This window comes from Malus domestica, chromosome 15 (assembly GCF_042453785.1).
Source record: "Malus domestica chromosome 15, GDT2T_hap1".
Classification (NCBI taxonomy): domain Eukaryota; kingdom Viridiplantae; phylum Streptophyta; class Magnoliopsida; order Rosales; family Rosaceae; genus Malus; species Malus domestica.
The window spans coordinates 52,268,679-52,290,145 of record NC_091675.1 but is presented as its reverse complement, the minus strand read 5'-3'; the positions used below and the strand labels follow the sequence as shown (position 1 = coordinate 52,290,145).

The window sequence follows — 21,467 nt, the reverse complement described above, 5'->3', positions numbered from 1 at the left end:
TTAAGGAGGTCACTCTACGGATTGAAACAATTCGGGCGGATGTGGTATAACCGTTTGAGTGAATATTTGATAAGTCAGAGTTATGTGAACAACGAACTATGCCCATGCGTGTTGATAAAGAAGTTACATTCCGGATTTGCAATCGTTGCAATTTATGTCGATGACATGAATCTCATTAGGACTCCTGCAGAGCTTGAGGAAATTGCTGCACACTTGAAATCGGAATTTGAGATGAATGATCTTGGGAAAACTTAATATTGCCTCGGCTTGGAAATCGAGCATTGTTCGGATGGAATCCTAGTACATTAATCAAACTACACCCAAAAAGTGTTGCGTCGTTTTAATGAGGATAAAGCGAAACCTTTGAGTACACCCATGGTCGTTCGGACTCTAGATGCTAAACGAGATCCATTCCGTCCAAATGAGGATAAGGAAGAGATTTTGGAACCTGAAGTTCCTTACCTAAGTGCAATTGGGGCTCTATTGTACTTGGCTCAGTGCACTAAACCTGACATCTCTTTCGCTATGAATCTATTGGCTAGATACAGCAATGCGCCCACACACATACACTGGAATGGTGTTAAAGACATTTTTTGCTACCTTAAGGATACTACGGATTTGGGCTTGTTCTATACCCGTGAATCTCCAAGTGTTGCTGCCTCCTATGGTACTCGGATTGATTCTCGCCTTGTTGGTTACGCAGATGCTGGATATTTGTCTAACCCACATAGAGCACATTCTCAAACTAGTTATGCCTTTACCGTTGGAGACACCGCTATATCTTGGAGGTCTACCAAGCAAATGCTAGTTGCGACTTCGTCTAACCATGATAAGATTCTCGCCCTACATGAAGCATCGCGTGAGTACTTTTGGCTAAGAGAAGTTATGAGACACATTTGAAGCACTAGTGGTCTTACATCAGTTGTTGACCTTCCTACGACGATCTTTGAAGACAATGCAACATGTATCTAGCAGTTGAAGAAGGGATACATCAAGGGAGACAACACTAAGCACATAACGTCGAAGTTCTTTTACTCATACCAGCAGCAGCAGGATCATCAGAACATTTAAGTCAAGCAAATCCGTTCCCAGGATAACCTGGCTAATCTCTTTACCAAGTCGTTGCCCAAGTCTACATTTCAGAAGTTCGTCCAAGGAATCGGTATGCGTAAATTATCTAAGTTGAATCGCTTGTAGTTCTCATATTTAGAATATATGTCTAACTCAGGGGGAGTATCAAGAAGCATATTCACATGATCTTAATGTAATTTTTTCCTACGATTAGGAGCATTTTTCCCACTGGGTTTTTGCTACCTAATGAGGTTTTAATGAGGCACCCATCCTGGTATGATCATACTCCGATGAGTTCACTACCTTTGTCCAATTTGACGTTTGTTTAAGACATTATGCATACTTCTCACTTTTCTTCTTAGTCTATGGGTTTTCCCTATGCCTTGGGTTTTACCATAGCGAAGTTTTGTGAGTTTTACTATAAATACATACTTCAAATAAATTTGAGACTCGCGATCACCTGTTGTATCGAAGACTTCATCAACTATTCTACCTTATCTGCTGAAGATCTGATGCGATGGTTTGTTGAGTATTTACACACTCAATGGGGAGTGTTGCAGTCATATTTAGAATATGAATGTGATTGTGTAAATCCTAGAAGATATGGGAAAGTATCTTATATTCCTATTAGGAGTAGATTACTTATTAAATGTTGTAATCCTAAAGGGAAATGTTTTTACCTATCCTACTACTATAAATAAAGGTACAATGGTTTGAATCAAACACACCTCACAATTAAATAAATCTCTCTTCTCTCTAATTGTGGCCGGCCCCCTCTCTCTCTCTAAACCCTAGATCGTTCAATCAAATAGACCTTCAACAAATTCCTACATTTCTCTAGCAATAAAAATTTGATTTGTATATAACCTTCTTCCACAAACACAAGCGTATTTTCATCTCTCTCTCTTTCTGATGTGCTTCATTTTTTCCAGATGAACCCTAAACCAGTGATTTCATGACATTTCGAAATTATTTAATTAGTAAGAGTGAGATACTGATTTCATTTAAGTTTGAATATTGATTGTTAAACTTTGTATGAATATATTATCCATTTTCTTTTTCAAACAAGGAGGGCCTTTTTATTATTTTCTCCTAAAGAAACTACACTAAATGGAAAAAATGGTTTGAACCCAAAATGAAATGAGTTAAGAAAAGGACCCTAACCACAACAGTTTTCCACCACTTACATCAAGTTTTGAATTCTATTCGTTAAATAAAGGAGAGAAAAAACTTAACATGTGATACAAGTTGGGTCGTGTAATCCGTTATTTTATCAAGTTTGGTTTAAATATAGATTTTTTAATCATAAATAAACATGTTGAGATAATGAGTTAACATGAACACGACAAACAGAATTGAGACTTTTGATGGGAAAATAGAAAAAGAAAAGAGCTAAAAAAAATATAAAGAAAAAAGTAGACACGAGGGAGCGTATTATTGGTCGGCGGTGCAGTAAAAAGGAATAAAGGGATTCTTTTTATTTTGGATCAAAATTAAAAAGGGAAGGGGGTTTAAGTCGGAAACTGAAGTGAAGGGCTAAAGCAGTTAGCAGAGTCCGTTTTCAAATCGTATTCATACGTATCACCCTCATCCTCCTCCATCGATACCATCAAATTTAGGGTTTCCACAGAGCAACTTGTGGCTTGCGATCGCCATTGAAATTCAGACTCATCAGGTAATCATAATTTCGATTTCGTCCCCTAAAGATTTGATCTTCCGGCATCCAATTCGATACAACCAGTCAAAGAAACTTATTTCGGAGATTAAATTTTGTAACTTGTTTATTTTATTTGATTATTTTTGAATTTTGGTGAAGAGGGTTTGATTTGAATTGATTGGTTAATGTAGTAGGGATAGGGAGGGATGTCGAGGTTCCATGTGGGAGGGAAGGTGGTGGATAAAGTTGACTTGTTGAAGACTAAGAGCTTGCTGTGGCGATTTGATGTCTGGCCTTTCGCTATCCTTTACGCTATCTGGCTTACCACAATTGTGCCCACCATTGACATTGTGGATTCCGGGATTGTTTTCGGTGCCCTCGTAGCTCTTCACATTCTCGTTTGGCTTTTCACTGTTTGGTCCGTCGATTTCAAATGCTTTGTACATTATAGCAAGGTATGTATATACATTTTATATATGATCTCAATTTATGTATGTATAATTATATATGTGTGTGCGCTTTACGGTACAACAATAAAGTTGTTCCATTGCATAGGAGAAAAATGTGGGGTTCAGCATGAAAACAACCCCTAATAGTGGGAGTCTTATCCCCTTTTAGCATGTGTTTGATGTCGTACATTTACAATATATACATATGTACTTATATAAGTATATAGCAATGCTCTATTGTGAGTGAGGATTTAACATGTTAATGAGGAGTGTATATTGGCACATGATTATACTCATTAACCATTTTGACGGCAATAGGAGAGTCTGGAAAGAAAGTAATTTTCTTGGCCTCAATAATCAGAATTGAGAGTCTAGCACAATAGCATTACTCTTAATGTTAATATATATGTATATCCTAACTAGTATGGGAAGACATGAATTGGAACGTAACTTGATGAAATTTCTTTTTGATGATTTGTTGTAATTGTTGATTCTTTTGGTCTTCAGGTAAATGATATTCACCAGGCAGATGCATGCAAAATAACGCCAGCAAAATTTTCTGGTTCTAAAGAAATTGTATCACTCCATTTCCGTAAGCTTGTAAGTCAATTATACAGTTTGAATACTTTGACTACACTTTCTTTTAATTTTATCATAAAGATTCAATGGATAGTATTATGCTAAAGTTCCTGGTTACTATCAATTTCCTTTTCCCAATATGGGAAGTAGTCCTTGATTTGTCTGGTGAATTTTCAGCAGGGAGATTCCTCGTCCTCAGTGGATATTGAAGAGATTTACTTTGACTTTAGAAAGCAACGTTATATCTTTTCCAAAGAGAACGATAACTTTTGCAAGCTTCCTTACCCTACCAAGGAATCATTCGGTTACTATTTAAAATGTACTGGCCATGGATCTGAGGCTAAAGTTGTTGCTGCTACTGAAAAATGGGGACGGAATGCGTGAGTTACCTTTCTTATTTCCCTTTTTCCTTCTTGAAAACGTATTTGTTGAATTGTTGTCATTGTTTTGATTTTTCTTGCTCATCATTTGGAATGCAGTAATGTTAGTCTTGATCATCCCTTATCCAATTTTTATCCAAGTCAAGCTTTAACATTAGCTAAATTGCTGCTTCAGTGCTGGGAAATATTGGTGTCTCTTTTACACTAAGCTGTCAATGTGCATAAGCAAACATAAATTTAATAGACTAAGTTAATAAATTTAATAGAATTCAATTTCCGTGGCTGCTTCAAATACTTCTGAAATGTTTGAAAAAAAAATTAAGAGATGAGTGGATGATAAAGCTTAGCCCATTGAGATGATATTTATTTCCCTTGATAAGTTAGACGGAGTGGTCTCAGCAATTTTGGAAAAACTTGAAATGTTCAACATTTGAATTCCGAGTCTAGAACAATAAAGTTTGACCTAAGGGTAAGGGTCTTTGAAGTTTTACAGTTGAGGAGGTGGTGATGCTTTGGGAAAGGCTACGTTCCTGGGTATCTTAATGTGTGTGTTCTTTGCAGTACTTTTAGATAGGATGGCTGCAATTGTTTAGGAAAGATTCTGTAATTTTCATTTTTTTGAATTTTTATTTTAGTGGAGCATGTGGTACATTGAGCACGATCCAGTTAAGTTATCATTTTCTTAACTGGTCTTTGCTGTACACGTTTCTTTGTTGTGCAGATTTGAGTATCCACAACCTACATTCCAGAAATTAATGAAAGAAAATTGCATGCAGCCCTTCTTTGTCTTCCAGGTTTTTGCTCTCTCTCTCTCTCTCCCCAATGTGAGATTTCCTTTCCGTGCATGCTCCCTTTCCTTACCTACATTTATTTTACCTACATTTATTTGTGCTCCCTGCATGTAGGTTTTCTGTGTGGGTCTCTGGTGTTTGGATGAATATTGGTATTACAGTTTGTTCACGCTTTTTATGCTGTTTATGTTCGAGTCAACAATGGCTAAAAGTCAGTTAAAGACTCTTAGTGAGCTAAGACGTGTCAGAGTGGATAACCAGACCATCATGGTACATCGCTGTGGGAAGTACGTTATCTACACGCAATTGTTTATTTGTCGTAATATTTAAGCTGTTTATTCTTGATGCATTGACTGCTGTAAATTTTAGGTGGATAAAGCTTGCTGGAACTGATCTTTTGCCCGGTGATGTTGTTTCTATTGGGCGAGCTTCTGGTCCAAATGGAGAAGATAGGGCTGTGCCAGCAGATATGCTTCTATTAGCTGGAAGCGCTATTGTCAATGAAGCCATTCTCACAGGCGAGTCTACTCCCCAGTGGAAGGTGGTCACCTCTTGTCAACTTATAAAGTGTTCTACATCTGTCATTGCAGCATTTTGGTTTTTTAATTTATGCATGTTCACACACATAGATTTATGCATCTCAATGTGTGTATATTCTTTCTGGCGGTGATTGCTTGGCTAAATTTCTTGGTCCGGTAATAATAGTTTTCTCGTTTTATTTAATATTACCCTTATGTTTGTCTTCACTTTATCCTTTTTCCTTGAGGCTTGATGCAGTTACAAAACCATAATATTCTTGTCTAAGTTTGAAGATGTAGGGTTGATTCAAAGTTTGTGAGGATAATTAGGGTGTGGGTTGATGAATCATTCTTGGACTCAGTTGGACAAGGAACTTAGAGCTAAGACTGCAAATAGAAGTAAAAGTAGGTGAAAGAGTTAGAGGAAGAAAAAAAAGAGGGACAATACTAGGAAGCTGTGACTCAATAGTAAACTGATCCTGAATTGGATGAAACTTCATTCACTGTCAAAAATATGGGTTTTAAACTCACTGTGATCTTAAACCCTATATTGGAGGAAATTTGGTGTAGGAAAGTTTGGAGATTCTGTGGGATGGAACAGGATACAGTTTTGGAAGAAAAAGAATAGTAATCAGGACTTTCTGTCTTTGATCTGGTTGCAGGATTTATGGGTAGAGGATAACTTTCTTATTTTTATGGTGGCCATTGTGAGGTTGTGATGAATCATTCGTCCCCCATAGGAAAGTTAAGAAACTTTGTAAATGTTTATAAGGAGTTGGGGCATTTCCCCATTGGCAATTGGTTTCGGGGTGGAACCTCAAGTTTTTTTTTTAATGGTGTTAGAGCAGGTTCACCCATGTGTGAAGCTTAATGGCCACACATGCTCCATGTCACTTAGTTGAATTGTCAATGTGTTAGGCCAAATTTTGCCACACATGAGGGTGTTTGAGGATGTGAGAAATTGTTTCACAGCAGAAAGTAAAGAAATAACCTTGCAAGGGCTTATAAGGAGTTGGGTCACTCACCCAATTACCAATTGGTTTTGGTTTGGAACCTCAACTTCCTGCAGTTATTTGTGGCTAGAGTTTATGGGAGGATTCGGGTCTTTTGATGGGGAGAAGAAGTGGGTTTATTTTAGGCTGTTTCATAGTGCCATGTTCTTTTTTTTTTTGGATGTATATTTTGCTGTACTTGTTTTTGTGTGCTATGAACTTCTTGTCTACTATTTCTGTATTTACTTATTTTAATTAATGGATTTTTTTTTAATAAAAATGAGAAAATTAGTTCGGCCGCGGACAAAAAGTCCACTATCTAAACAAAGCAAAAAAACTGAAAACATTATGTAAAAGATTCATTATACTCTTCTCTTATTTGGTTGAGCTCTCTCTTAATTTATTTATTTATCTGTCATTTTTCCCCACAGTACCTTGTAAGGTACAAGGTCTTTTTTGGATAATTGCTCATAGGGAGGGATGAGTGCTATCCAAACCAAGGAAACCTAATACATGTCTGCTAACCTCTTGGATATTTTATCCAGAAAAGGTAGCACAAAATACTGATAATTTATATCCATTTTCCTATTGCACTTGGACAATGGGGCTATTCTTCAAAGCAAGTTTGCGATTGGCACTTATGGCTTATTGTGTACTGTTGTTTGATGATAAACGTTGTGTCTTTGCTGGAGGAAAATAATTGTAGGATTATTTTTCAGGTATCGATCATGGCCCGAGGAACTGAGGAGAAATTATCAGCTAAGCGAGATAAAAGCCATGTCTTATTTGGTGGGACTAAGATATTGCAGCATACTGCGGATAAGGTAGCTTATCCTAAAATATATGTTTAAGCCAACAAATGTTATCATTAATGTTTTTTTAGCGAATATCATTAATGTTTCATAATATCATGGGTTCTGTATTTATGTTTTCATTATCTCAATGGAGTCAGGGCTTTCCTTTAAAAACCCCCGATGGTGGCTGTGTGGCTGTTGTTCTGAGGACTGGGTTTGAAACAAGTCAGGGGAAACTTATGCGTACAATTTTGTTTTCTACAGAGAGGGTATTTTTGCTATGACTACTCAACCTATATACATTATGGTTTGACTTTTACTCCACTTTTATTTTATATAATGTGTGTACATACATTTTACTGTAGGTGACAGCTAACAGCTGGGAAAGTGGGCTGTTCATTTTGTTCTTGGTCATATTTGCAGTGATAGCTGCTGGTTATGTACTAAAGAAGGTAAAAGTGGTTCCTTGATAGGTAGATGTGATGCTTGATGCTTGATGCTTGTGTAGTGTTATTTTCTGACAATCAAGACGTCTTTGATGTAGGGGCTCGAGGATCCTACTAGGAGCAAGTACAAGCTTTTCCTTAGTTGTTCACTCATTATTACTTCTGTGATTCCTCCTGAGCTGCCAATGGAATTATCTATAGCTGTTAATACATCTCTGATTGCTCTTGCACGTCGCGGAATATTTTGTACCGAACCTTTCCGAATTCCTTTTGCTGGAAAGGTATGTTGTGACAGCTTTAATTATGTCTTTTTATTTTATTTTAATTTTTATTTTATATATATATATATTTCTTTCTTACACTTGTTTAAAGGTTGCTCTTTGGATAATGCTGCTTTTTTCAAAAATACCGTCCATGGAGCTATCTAGCTATCTGATCTACAACTAATAAAGATGATCTTATTTTACAATGATGCTTCATAAAGTAATAGTTTATAACACAGAAACACTCCAGTCATTGAAAGCAGCCCAAACTATCTATCGACTCTGCAGAGAATACTGACATCCAAAGTGATCAACCTCCTCATCCCATTCATTTCCAACTACACCACCCTGTAAATTGCCACTCAGCACGGGGACCCTCTTTATCCCTCCAATGAATTTGTAACTCACACATTAAGGCATTGCATGAAACTGGAATTTCCCAGCTCACATGTTCTCTCCCTAAACAGTCTGCCCCAAGGATAAAAGCAATGGGACAATGAAGCAGGAGTTTTTACCCATCTAATACCATAAAACTGGATAGAGTTGCTTTATTCATGATAACTTCATTTCTCTAGTCTGACGTCTGTCTTCCTCCTTGTCAAGCAGAAAATGTGTCCTAGAGAATTACATAATGTGATCGTATCTTTAGAATTAGTAGTCATCCCCATACTTTTCTGTTCGGTTACGCATCAACCATACTTCTTTGATACCTTATTTTCGCTGTTTGCTTGTAGCCTTGTACTGACCAAGTTGTATTCCAATATGACATACTGCAGTCTTATTGTGCTGTACAAAGTATATTTTGATGCATTTGTTTACTGTTTTCCATGCAGGTTGATATCTGCTGTTTTGACAAAACTGGAACACTTACATCAGACGATATGGTATTCCATATTAATCAAGTATATGATGCTCATTAAATTGACTCGGATTCATAAAAAATTTAATGCTTTTCTCGTGATCTTCTCCAGGAGTTCTGTGGAGTTGTTGGGTCAACTAGCAGTACAGATTTAGAAGCTGACATGAGTAACGTGCCTGTGCGCGCAGCAGAGATTTTGGCGTCTTGCCATGCCTTGGTGTTTGTGGATAATAAGCTGGTATGCTAGTGTTATCTTCTAAACAGACAGTCTGTTTTAGGTTGTATTCTATTTTATTTAGTTATGTCGGATGCAGTATGATTGTTGATGATGCAAGCTATCACACAAATTCTACCTATCTAGAACCATTAGATGTCTGCTTCTTTGCAATCATAATGAAATGTTTGCTCCTTAGAACTTGCAAAAATAAAGGAGCTTCAGAAATCAAGTCTTTTTGTAGTTTGTTAATGAATGGTCAGTTAGAAAAAGTATGTCTTGTGTTTTTCTTCCTTGTTTCAGGGTTCTTGGCCTGTTATGGATCTCCTGCATCCTTTTTCCTAATTTATTTTTATTTATTTTAATTGAAGTCTTTTTCTTATAATTTTTTTTTGGCTATAATGCCTTTCCTAGATTTTCTCTACTGCATTTGTTAGTTTTTGATGTGAACAAAAAGGAATAATAAAAAGGGATCTAGGCTCTTCCTTTTTTTGTTTTGGGTTTGTGTTTCTGGAGCAATGTATTAAAAGCTTGAGGCGTGGGCGAGGCGTCCGAGGGATAGCCCAGCCTAGGCGTGAGGCGTGGGCGAGGCGTCCAAGGGATAGCCCAGCCTAGGCGTGAGGCGAAGCCTCATGTGACCTAAATTTTTTAATATATACACTGAGCGTACACATATATTATATTAAAAGAAGAAGATTATTAATCAATAATCACCCTGAGCACACACATATATATACATATATTATATATTATATATATATATATATATATATATATGAAATAGAGGATGAAAAGCACAATGAGCACACATATAACAATGCACGTAGACAGCACACACATCCATTATATAAAAAAATAAAAATCAGAAAAAAGGCAGAGAGACGATAGTGCAAGAGGTATGAGGCAGTTAAAACCCTTCCCAAAATTTGGGTTTGGGAGTAAAAAAAAAAAAAAAAAAAAAAAGAAAAATCCCCTGAGGCGCGCCTAGGCGGCTCTGGTGACACCTTCCACCCACTCTAGCAAAACAGAGGCGTTAGCCTTCGCGCCCAGCCTCAAAGGCGCCCTAGGTGCGCCCCGAGGCTAGTTTTTTAAAACATTGTTCCGGAGTTATCCAAACATATTATATCTCGAAATATATTCCCTTTTGGAATTTTGTCTTTGTTTTGCCAACTGGGTCATCCAGTCTCCCTTTAATTTGGTTTTCCCACCCCATGCATGAATTTAAATTTCTTGAAAACGCCTTATTTAGTTAACTGGATTTATAACTTTCAAGTCAGTTGGAACTCAATATCAATTTATCCTGAATAGCAAACTAATGGCTGCGTTGACTGAAAGATGGAACAAGAGATACTTCGGTGAAGATAAATTTATCCGCAGTAATGAAATGGCTTAGTATCCTGTTATATGTACTATCAACGTCTGGTGACAGGTGGTATTATTTTTTAAATTTGTTTGGAAAATAACTGATACTGCACAACTCCATGTAGGTTGGTGATCCTCTTGAAAAGGCTGCCCTTAAAGGAATAGATTGGACCTTCAAATCTGATGAGAAGGCCATGCCAAAAAAGTAAGCTGCAATCTCTTGTTTTTGTCTATTTCTATATGTCAGCACTCAGCAGTTATATTTGCATTTCTGGACTAATCCATAATATCCTTTAATCATTTATTTTCATATTTATTTTTTAACCTTTTTTTCTCATATTTTCCTCATAGGTTAGTTGTTAAACAGTTATCTTGACTGTTGATGATAGATTATTTTGGAAAGTTGAATTTAATGCAATGTTAACGTTTTAAGTAGATTGAAAAGTGAGGTAATCCTTCAGAAAATTGTTTAACCAAAGAAACCTTCAGCAGGGCATAGATTAAAGTACAATCCAGGATCCATCTTGGTATGAATTTTTCATTGGTATGATATCTAATTTTTGTTAGAATGTCCAATCCAATCAGTTATCCTTAAGCCAGTTAGTTTCTTATGGAAAGCTTGTTTTCGTCTTTTGCACTGATTTTTTAGTCGAATTTTTTGGACAAAAAGAACATCAAGCTATGTTTATCCTTAAGCCAGTTACAGTATGAGAGGTTGTGGATAAATTAGATTTACAAGGTTGGTCTAGTGAAAATGCGGTCTGTGATGTGCTAAGATATATATTTGCTATTTCAAATATGAAAAATGGGCCAACATATTAGTGGTCTTATAAATAGGCGATCAATAATTTGTTAATCTAAAGTTTGATTATGGTCAATGTTCATTCTTCTTTTATGAGGCAGTAAATCCTGTGCTTTTGTCTATATTTATGAGTGGTAATTCTTTCTACGTTATTCTTATTGTATGCATCACTAAAACGCAGGGGAAGTGGTCATGCTGTGCTGATTGTTCAGAGACATCACTTTGCTTCCTACTTGAAAAGAATGGCAGTTGTAGTGCGCATTGAAGAGAAATTTTTTGCTTTTGTGAAGGTTCGTCAGTCATTCATCAGTACTACGTTGCAATCTATGTTACCCATATACCATAAGCATTAAGATTGCCATTATAGAGTTCTTGATTGCTGCTCAATTTGCTTATTTGTGTTCTGGGACAGGGTATCATTTATCTTAATTCATCAATCTTGTTACCTCACAATCAATTGTATGATTTTTGTTCTTGTCATATCTTGTTATATCTACCCTCATAGTCAGGTGTTGACTTTGATTTCTGCACTTATAGAGCTCAATACTGGTTATTTGACACACTAGAGGAGACAAATGTGTTGGCGTTTAACCAAGGGAAAAGGGGGAAATAGTAACTCTGTTCTCCACTGTCTTCTAGCTTTTAAGTTTGTGGCTGAAACTATCTTGGGAAGAAATTTCGAGCTGGTAATCCCAAATGTTGTGATTATCAAGTGAAATAATATGGGTTTTGAAGAAGGCCAAGGTTCTTTTGGGGTTGCTGTTGTCTGCAATATAAGTTGTTTTGATGCAGAGTAACAATCAAACTTTTGAAGATTATTGGGGGGGGGGGGGGGTCGGGGTGTAGGTGGAAGATCTGCGAGCCTCAGTCTCTAATGAGTGTGGTGACCGTCCTTTCCTGTTGAATGTGAACTTGGAAAGTAGTTTCTTAGGCTCCTTTGGTGGTTTTAACCTGTCCTTGGTGTTGCTATTTTTGGTTGTCTGTTTGATATATATTTTTTAGTCCTGTTTCCTTCAAACTCCCGCTTCACTATTTTGTACAGTTTCCATTTTTTTCTCATTTCAGTGGTTCTATTTCTTATGTAATATATTACAATCTAATTACTCCTTTTTCTATATCTTTGCAGTAGAAAAGATGTTCACTCCAGTATTAATAGCTGTTAACAATGAATTTTTCTTTTCATTTCAGGGTGCCCCTGAAACCATTCAGGGTAGACTCACTGAAGTGCCATCATTTTATGTTGAAACTTACAAGAAATTTACTCGACAAGGGTCTCGTGTTCTGGCCCTTGCCTACAAATCTCTTCCTGACATGACAGTAAGTTCTCTGGATTTGTTATTTCTCAATTGCTTTGAATAGTATAGGTCCTGGTGGTTCATGTTCAAAGGAAATAACTTATGTACACACTGGTCATACCATGTTATGTGGTACTAGATGATTTTAAATTGGACTGGAAAAGGGAAGACTTTTGAGAGCCATCGCATTGAGTTCAGTACTTAAAATGTCAAAAAAAATGTTTTACTTTTGAGTTTATGCATCAGACTGGTTGGATTACAGATAAGATAAGAATTTGTTTTTTTTAATAATAAACTTATGTCTTGAAGCTATTAATCATAACTAATGAATTTTCAGGACTCTTTTTCTTCCTTAGCCCAATCCAACTTCTGGATTTAATGCTTTGATCTTCTTCATGGTGCATGTTAAATTTCAAGCAAACTTCATTTGGCGTATCATCAATTAGTATTTTTCTTCATTTTTCGTAATTTAGAAATTTAACCTTAAGGAGGAAATGGTTTAAAATATAGATTATAGAATCGAGTTTCTAATTTGACATGCATAATGATCTCAAGTAGAAACACGAATTAACCAAAGGCTATGTCTTTACTTTTCTACTTTACATTATTGTTAATTACATATGTATAATATCTGAGTAACTGGATTTAAATTCAATGACACTTCTTATACTTGAAGAGTTTCACATAGTTTGTCCCTTATCTCTCTCTAAGGAAGTTTTATAGGCTTTGTTTTTTATATTGTATTTGAAGTGTTTAATTATCTTCTTATTGCTTGAAGGTTAGCGAAGCCAGAAGCTTGGATAGGGATGTGGTGGAGAGTGGCCTTACCTTTGCTGGTTTTGCGGTAAATTAATCATTTCTATTATTTCCTCATACAGAGTAATAGTTTTCTTACTGTTTCTGTTTTTTTATTTATTTTTGTCCCATTTATCTTGTTTTGAAGATTAGATTAGTGTCTGGAGTAGGCTTTGTTTACTTCCTTCACGTCACTAAATTCTTGTCGTTTGAATTTCAGGTTTTTAACTGTCCTATTAGATCAGATTCAGCCACTATTTTGTCTGAGCTTAAACGATCCTCACATGACTTGGTATGTGGTTTCCCTGACGGTCTATCTGTAATTTTGTATAAGGGAATGCTATCTTGTATCTTACCCTTAACTACCATCACTTAAGAAGTATATTCCAGAGAAAAAGAAACTATGTTAGCCTTTTATTGAGGTGAAGAAATCATTTTCATTTTTTATAGTTATTTTTGGCCATAAACATTTAGAAGCAAGTTTGTAAGACTATCATGGTCATGTTGCATTTCCAGGAACTATTCCTATGAAGAAATATTGCAGAAGAGCCTTTATATGGTGATAGCTGTAGAATTATCAGCACTATGGACTTCTAAATTATAGTTGTGTAGCTATTCTTAAATGCTCCCTTTTTTGATAAATTCAAACCACGTTTTACTATATTAGAGGGCCATTATGACCCTTTTACAGAAAACCACTCTTGCATATCTTCATAAGGATATTCGACCAACTGCTTGCTTTTGGGGTGTTGATTGTTTTTTTATCTCTGTATCAGCACTATGGACATCTAGATTGGAGTTTGGTGTAATTTTAAATACTTTCATTTGATTAGTTGAAATCATGTTTTACTGTTGAACACTCTCGCATATCTTCTTTCATTTGATAAGCTCAAACAATGGTTTTGCTGTACGAGGGCCATTATGACCATTTTACACAGAACCATTCTTGCATGTCTTTGTCAGGATATTCTACCTACTGCTTTCTTTTGGGTTGTTCTTGCATGTCTTTGTCAGGATATTCTACCTACTGCTTTCTTTTGGGTTGTCCTGATTGTTTACAGATTTAGTGTAGTTTATTTTTTGTTTGCTCACAGCTCTTTGGTTTGGTGTTCCCTTTCCCCTGTTTTTCTTGTTTTCCTTTGTATGGTACAATCATTCTCATTCATTTTGTTTTTAACAAAGCCGCTGCGTAGGCAGATATAAAATTTAAGTATATATATTTATCCAAAGTGTTTCTTTTGTTAGGTGATGATTACTGGTGATCAGGCTCTGACAGCTTGCCATGTTGCTAGCCAAGTTCATATTATATCAAAATCAGCATTAATTCTTGGTCCAAAGAGGGACGGTGAAGGATATGAGTGGATATCTCCTGATGAGACTCAGATGATTCCTTACAAGTAAAGCTTTTCTTATTTAATGGATTGACTGTTTTCAATTTGGTTTGGTACTCTTGATGTTTTGCTTGGCTGTAAAACCTACTAAAGTGGTTCAATAATTGGGAGTTCCTATCGTTTTTTGGTTTTTATTTATGTTCTTGTGAATTTGTTTCCCTTCTGCACTCTTTTTGCTGATTCACCTCCTTATTTCTTTATCCTTTGTTCTGAATGGAATTGATGAAACTGATTTCAGTGAAAACGAGGTGGAAGCTTTGTCTGAGACTCATGATCTCTGTATTGGTGGTGACTGCTTTGAAATGTTGCTACAAACCTCTGCTGTTATACGGGTCATTCCATATGTCAAGGTGCTTATTAATAACCAATTAAGTATTAATTGTGAAACTTGTTTTTGATTAGTGGCTTTATCTTAACGTTGCTGACTGGAGTCATCTTATTAGGTTTATGCGAGAGTTGCTCCTGAGCAGAAGGAGCTGATTTTGACTACTTTCAAAACAGTGGGGAGGATAACATTGATGTGTGGGGATGGAACCAATGACGTTGGAGCGTTGAAGCAGGTAATTTGTTTTGTGAATATTCAACTACTAGTTGAGTTATTTTTTCTTGGCAAGGCAACTGGCTTATTTGAAATAATAAATCCTTAGTGTAAGTATTAAAAGTCAGTTATTGACGTAATGGCAATTAACGATAGTAGAATTGGATTAGTTTATTTCAATCCTATGTTTGGTACTAAAAAATAATAGGGATTGGATAAAAGCCAATCCCATCAGTTTCGTTCTTGTATGATAATTATTCCTACCACTCTGACCTCGTGACCATGAACCCAAGACCAGGGACCTGGGTCCATGAACATAGGTGCTACTAAAACTATCCTATTCTTAGAAAGAACAATTACTAAAACATCGCATGTTATAAAAAATTATCATATCCTTAAAATAAAAATTAAAGTTATCCTATCCAATCTAGTGCAATCCAATCTAATCCGTTCCCTTGACAACAATCCAGTTAAATTCTGGGCACCAGACAAGCCTTCAGGGTGTTTCCTTTGTATTCATTCCAGAACTGTGGGGGGTTGCCATTCTAACTTTGAAGTTAGTTATCATGGTTTCATGCTACAAAAGAATAAGTAAAGTTCTAGGTGTAGCAATATGTTTCACTCCCCATAGTGTACTCGCTTACACACATTGACACACACAGACACACACACACACACATGGGCTTCTACAGAATCAAAGATTAATTGTCTCACTTGTTCCCTTAATAGCTTTTCAGATATTTATTAGTACTGTTTTGTGTTTTCTTAATTTTTTTTAAGGATTTAATGTAAGAAAGTCAAATTATAGCTCGAATCATGTGTGCTGCTTTTTCATAATTAAGCTGTGAACTAATAAAGTGTGGTATGTTTCTCTCCTCTCAGTCCCATGTGGGAGTTGCTCTATTGAATGCGGTGCCTCCAACTCAGAGTGGAAAGCCGCCCAGTGAAACGTCTAAAGAGCCAAAGAAGTCCAAGTCTGCATTGGATGTTGCAGGTAAATCTACTAGTGTAAATAGAGAAGTCTCTTCAAAGGGAAAAGCCACCGCAAAATTGGATCCCACTAGCAACCCAGCTGGTAACCGGAATCTGTCGGCTGCCGAGTTGAAACGACAGAAGCTAGCTTCATTGCAAAAGAGACTAATGGATGAGATGAATGAGGAGGGGGATGGTCGCTCAGCTCCAATTGTAAAGCTTGGAGACGCTTCCATGGCATCACCATTCACAGCGAAGCATGCATCGGTTGCTCCGACCACTGACATAATTCGTCAAGGTCGCAGTACTCTGGTGACTACTCTCCAGATGTTTAAAATACTAGGCCTCAACTGCCTCGCGACAGCTTATGTGCTTAGTGTTATGTACTTGGATGGTGTCAAGCTGGGTGATGTGCAGGCTACTATCAGCGGTGTGTTTACGGCTGCCTTTTTCCTATTCATCTCACATGCACGCCCTCTTCCAACCCTTTCAGCTGAACGGCCTCATCCGAATGTCTTCTGCTCCTATGTCTTTCTTTCTCTGTTGGGACAGTTTGCTATCCACTTATTTTTCTTGATATCTTCTGTGAACGAGGCTGAGAGACACATGCCAGACGAGTGCATTGAACCAGACTCTGATTTTCATCCCAACCTTGTAAATACAGTCTCGTACATGGTGAGCATGATGCTACAGGTGGCCACCTTTGCTGTGAACTACATGGGGCATCCGTTCAATCAGAGCATCACAGAAAACAAGCCATTCTTGTATGCCATCGTGGCTGCGGCTGGTTTCTTCACAGTTATCACATCTGATGTATTCAGGGACTTGAATGACTGGCTTAGGCTGGTGCCCTTGCCAGTGGGATTGAGAAACAAATTACTGTTATGGGCTCTTCTCATGTTTGTGACCTGCTACTCGTGGGAGAAATTTTTGCGGTGGGCATTCCCGGGCAAGATTCCAGCCTGGAAGAAGCGACAACGGATTGCTGCTTCTAGTCTCGAGAAGAAGAAACAACTTTGAGCGAGTACAAGCTCAACGCCGGACTGCGATTCGACATTTTTGGCAAATGGGCAATGCAGAGTTACATACAGCAGAATGGAGTTCTATTATGCCACAGGAGGTTCCATCCCCTCTTTGATAGGAGATTTTTATTGAGTTGAGTTTGTAGGAGGATTATTTTTGGGACCTCTGCCCTATAAACAAACTGTATTCCTAATGGTTGCTTTTACCAATTGTTTTGACCCTTCATGTCCCTTGTATTTGGAACTACATGCCAAAAACTATAAATTCTGTTTCTAATCAAGATAATCTTGGCGGTTTAAAAGATCTTATGGGGTTTTATAAGCTAGTTTTAATTTTGATTTTCATTGTTTGTCACTTGAATACCATTAGGTTTTCACGCTCAAAAAGTGGAGTCCGACTTCAATGCTTGGTTGCATTAGTGCTACATGTGTTTTAGCTGTTAGATCACAATGGTTACATTCAAAGTTTTAAAAGGCGTTAGTCGGGCAAGGGACTAGCGCTAGGCGTCTAGATGGAGCCAAGTGGGGGCCTAGGCCCCTTTTTAAGTTTTAATTGAATTTATTATGTAACATAAAGATAAATGTTTATTTATACATAAAAAGAATACATAATTGTATTGTGATACATATATTGCAAAATAGAATGACTATAAATTAGAAAGTATTGGAACACATATAATGATAATGAGTGTTCATCAAAGTATTCAATCTCTTACTATTTAATGAAAAAATAAAATGTAAAATGAATGTTATCTACTTTCTATTTAAGTGAGAGTTGCGACCAAGGCCGGTGCCTAGACGAGTCTAGTGGGCTAGGCGAGCCTCTAGGTAGGTCTAAAGTCATTTCTTAATTTTTAAATGTCTACAAATTAATCAGGGTGGTGGTTAGCCGACTAATGCTTAGCCGATGGTCAATCTCATCTATTTATTTTTTGGACTAACTGGTACTTAGCATTGAAGAAACATTGAGGTTTCTGGGACTATATTTTTTACCTTTATGGAGCAAAATCATGTTTATAATCTTGCATTTAAAAGTAGTTTGAAGGTTGAGGGAACTAGATTGTTGCGCAATTTGGTTGTTTGTGTTCTGAGCAGGGCGCCGGTTTATCTCAAAGTCAGCAATCTTGGTATTCTTCGATTAATTATATGAAGTAATTCTATTTTGTGCTTTTAAGGTGATTTGCTACCCACTCGTTAGGGGTGTGGACCTATTATACGAAGTAATTTTAGCATCCTTCCTTGTTATGTCCTTCCATTGGCATAATACTCACTTTAAAATCAGAATGTCACAATAACGGTGAACCTGTTTTATGTAAATTATTTTTCTAAAAAAAAAAAATGAAAAGAAAAAGGAGAGAGAGCAAGACAATGATTCTAGTCTGATTCAAGAGAATGGTTGCCAAGGGGGCTAGCTACATGCATATGTACCTTTCATACATTGCCGATACATGGATTAAGCGAAAATGCATGTTTATATGTACCGAATAAATGCTACTAAATTGAACCTCACCTAGACAATTAAGAGAAAAAAATTAAACAATATGTTCAAGTTAATACACATGCAACCCCTAATGATCATTAACACTGAAGCTGATGCAGTCTGTTTATAATTAAGTGTTAATTAATTGATGATTAGTAGGTGTGTGTGTAACCTCCCATGTTTATGTTGTGATGAGGGTTATGCTGTAGCTTTGTCAATCCAACCTGCCCTTGCATCCCACCCCTTGCATACTGCTGCCACATGAACTGCTCGTCCATCAACAGCTTCTGCTTCTTCTCCAGGTCTGACATTTGCACATATGATGGCGGCGGTACCACTAACGAAGCAGCAAAAGGGTCTACATGTACATTTGACTCACTAGGATGATTTGACGAAGACGATGATGTTGGTGGTGCAGGCAATGCTAGCATTGCAGGCCGTCCTGCTGACCCTAATGCAACACTACTCGCACTGCCACTAACTCCATACCCTGGGCCTGCCATCGCGGCTGATATCTCCGCTTGCTGGTACATTCCGTCCAGCAACAGCAAGTCAAAACCGCCCCCGAGGGAAGCCTTCTGATTCGACAAGTGGCTTGCGGACTGGACTAACGCCGTTTCCCAATCAGCTTCGTCAGCAAAAGCTTCCCATGCCGGTAGACCTGCTGGTGCTTGTTCAGTGGCGCCGTTGAACAAAGCCAACGCCAATTTGTCAGCGTGTTCATTGCTCGACAAAGCATCTTCTCCCAAGTTCAACAGATCGCCTTCTTCTTGTTGCGGTTTCTTAATTTCCTCTTCCTTGACTGGTTCTATCTCCTTGTTATTGCTTTCCTCAACGAAACCCTCTGGCGGTGGCAGGGCCTTCATGGCGTTCATGTCTTCTTCTTCTTCTTCGCCGCCATGATTTGATTCTTCATCTTTGTTTGCCTCATCAATCTTTTGTTGGTCTAGTAGTGCCTTTACCGACCTCTTGCCTTGTGCCAAAGCTGACTTGTCACGTATGTAGTCGTCCATAACCTCGAGCTTCTTGGGTGTAATCTTCTCAACCTCCGGGTACTCTGAGGAGCGCGCAATGCCGATTTGTTTACACCACCCGTAGAACATGTCCAACTCATCAAATTGCTTTCCGATGCGGCAGAAGATCTCGTACACCTTGGCACAGTCAGGGATCTCCAGCTCCATGAAGCGGTCGATTAAGATGCCCATTATTTCTGTTATGTCATTATATATCTGGAAACTCTCTTTTACTATCGCGTACAAGGCCACTATTACAACCCTGTTGTTCTTTGCTACACCTGTAATTAAAAATCATGCACATAAAATAACAAAAAATTGTTAAGAAAGGCTCCCCTATTTAATATTGCTCTGCAAAAAATAAAAGAAGAAATAGCAAACTACAAACAAAAAAAAAAAGACTCTGTAATTCTCGAATAGAGAGTGATTGGCTGGTATCTCATAACAATCTACAATGCCTTCGACACATATATGGCCAATATTTTGCCAACTGAACAAATATCGACGAAGTATCAACAAAAGGTCGGCCAAATATCAACAATGTACCAAATATATATACTGTAGATTTGAATATGATATAAAAATAATATTTTCTCTTCTAAAATAAACGTGCACGTTTTAATTAGTTGATCACATAATGTGACATATGATTTCCTTGATGAAATATTGCATGCAGCCTGTTAGTGTTGGGCGAAGAAAGATTGAATTGATCGAACCTGTTGGGCGACATCCTAAAAATCGCTCAAGGAGCTGCTGCAAATGCTGCATCCTAGAAAACAACTTGTCAGCTTTCATTTCATGCACCGGTGTGGCTCTCTGACATGACTGCTGGTTGGTAAAATTATTAGCCTCCTCCTGAGGATCTTCAATATCTTCATCAAACCCAAATGCACTGCGTTTCCCACGCCGGCTTTGCATTCGGAACTCAAGCCGTTGGTCTAGATACAATGCATACGTGCGCACAAACGCAGAATGGTCCCAAGAATTGGAGCGCGAGGTGTCACGAAAATCAGACATGTTGAGAAAGCGAGTGCCGCGCCTTGTGGAGAAAAATATTTCTTGTTCATAAGCAGGGTCACCCTCGGTCAGCAGTCGTTGGACTAACATGAGGGTCTTGAGAGCCACGATCCAGTTTTTGGTCTTGTTGAGGCGCCGGGAGATGGTGTTGACACAAGCGCTGATGAAGGCACGCGAATAGCATGTTAGGCTGAGAATTTCTCGTAGGTATTTCTCTTCGGTCGGGTATTCTTCGTGCGTTGTTGCTTTCACAATGGCAACGTCTAGGTCCGCCAAAGAGGTGCTGCTACCGACTTTGGCGAGGCCTATGCTGGTTTGGTCCTTCACCGCATCCAAGGCTCTTCTAAATTTGCTTGAAGCCATGTATATTATAGATATTTTTCTATATATACACACCTAGCAGCCGGTGTCACAAATCAAAAGAACCTTATTTACAGTGTTAAAAAGATCGAGGAAAAGAAAAGACTATTTGATAATAATTAAGAAAAGAAGAGAAGACTGCCCTCTCTTCTCCTCTTTTTGTTTTTCTTTTTTTTGTTTTCTTTGTTCTTCTCCTCTCGATCCCTATTGTCTTCTTGTTGCTCAAAACTTAAGTTTTTACACCTTTCAATGCAACCATGCAATTTTTGTGCGATATTGTAGCATCAAAATGTGGAAATTCAATGGCAGTGAAATAGCCACGTGTCACATGATGATTGCCAGTTTATTGTTACTGCTTGAGTTTATAAACATGGTTATTATTTTACCTGTCATTTTGTGGGTGGGTG

General features: G+C 37.6%; 3 protein-coding genes across 6 annotated transcripts; 2 read left to right on the top strand and 1 right to left on the bottom strand.

Annotated features, from left to right (window-relative positions):
• Positions 1–375: 375 nt before the first annotated feature.
• On the top strand, positions 376–900 carry LOC139192004 (secreted RxLR effector protein 161-like). Its single transcript, XM_070813051.1, has one exon. The coding sequence runs from the start codon at positions 376–378 to the stop codon at positions 898–900; it is 525 nt and encodes a 174-aa protein (XP_070669152.1).
• Positions 901–2,504: 1,604 nt separating this feature from the next.
• On the top strand, positions 2,505–17,494 carry LOC103416374 (probable manganese-transporting ATPase PDR2). 4 transcript variants are annotated; one of them, XM_029094902.2, is made up of 22 exons: positions 2,505–2,746; positions 2,923–3,183; positions 3,685–3,777; positions 3,934–4,136; positions 4,858–4,930; positions 5,042–5,214; positions 5,297–5,468; positions 7,157–7,261; positions 7,390–7,500; positions 7,597–7,683; positions 7,776–7,958; positions 8,774–8,824; positions 8,912–9,037; positions 10,501–10,580; positions 11,359–11,467; positions 12,366–12,494; positions 13,251–13,316; positions 13,488–13,559; positions 14,513–14,664; positions 14,897–15,008; positions 15,102–15,218; positions 16,079–17,494. In XM_029094902.2, exons 2-22 carry the CDS (start codon positions 2,935–2,937, stop codon positions 17,186–17,188), a joined length of 3,573 nt encoding a protein of 1,190 aa, XP_028950735.1. In that variant the 5' UTR covers positions 2,505–2,746; positions 2,923–2,934; the 3' UTR covers positions 17,189–17,494. The 4 variants fall into 4 exon arrangements, with proteins under 4 accessions (XP_028950735.1, XP_028950734.1, XP_070670738.1 ...); XM_029094901.2 differs by having other exon boundaries at positions 2,507–2,746; positions 2,920–3,183; XM_070814637.1 differs by having other exon boundaries at positions 2,556–2,746; positions 3,937–4,136.
• A 1,149-nt stretch (positions 17,495–18,643) lies between these two features.
• Positions 18,644–21,248, bottom strand: LOC103402345 (putative clathrin assembly protein At1g03050). Its single transcript, XM_008341092.3, has 2 exons — positions 20,400–21,248; positions 18,644–19,964 (listed from the first exon to the last, which is right to left on the bottom strand). The coding sequence occupies exons 1-2, from the start codon at positions 21,061–21,063 to the stop codon at positions 18,823–18,825; spliced, it is 1,806 nt and encodes a 601-aa protein (XP_008339314.2). The 5' UTR covers positions 21,064–21,248; the 3' UTR covers positions 18,644–18,822.
• Between the last annotated feature and the right edge of the window lie 219 nt (positions 21,249–21,467).

What these genes read in the sequence shown, in the direction of transcription:
- LOC139192004 (XM_070813051.1), top strand. Translation starts at nt 376, where the DNA reads ATGGTCGTTCGGACTCTAGATGCTAAACGAGATCCATTCCGTCCAAAT.
- LOC103416374 (XM_029094902.2), top strand. Translation starts at nt 2,935, where the DNA reads ATGTCGAGGTTCCATGTGGGAGGGAAGGTGGTGGATAAAGTTGACTTG. An exon ending in GAGAAGGCCATGCCAAAAAA is followed by an intron (nt 10,581 to 11,358) that starts GTAAGCTGCAAT and finishes ACTAAAACGCAG; the next exon opens with GGGAAGTGGTCATGCTGTGC. An exon ending in AATCTCTTCCTGACATGACA is followed by an intron (nt 12,495 to 13,250) that starts GTAAGTTCTCTG and finishes TATTGCTTGAAG; the next exon opens with GTTAGCGAAGCCAGAAGCTT.
- LOC103402345 (XM_008341092.3), bottom strand. Translation starts at nt 21,063, where the DNA reads ATGGCTTCAAGCAAATTTAGAAGAGCCTTGGATGCGGTGAAGGACCAA. An exon ending in TTTAGGATGTCGCCCAACAG is followed by an intron (nt 19,965 to 20,399) that starts GTTCGATCAATT and finishes TTTTAATTACAG; the next exon opens with GTGTAGCAAAGAACAACAGG.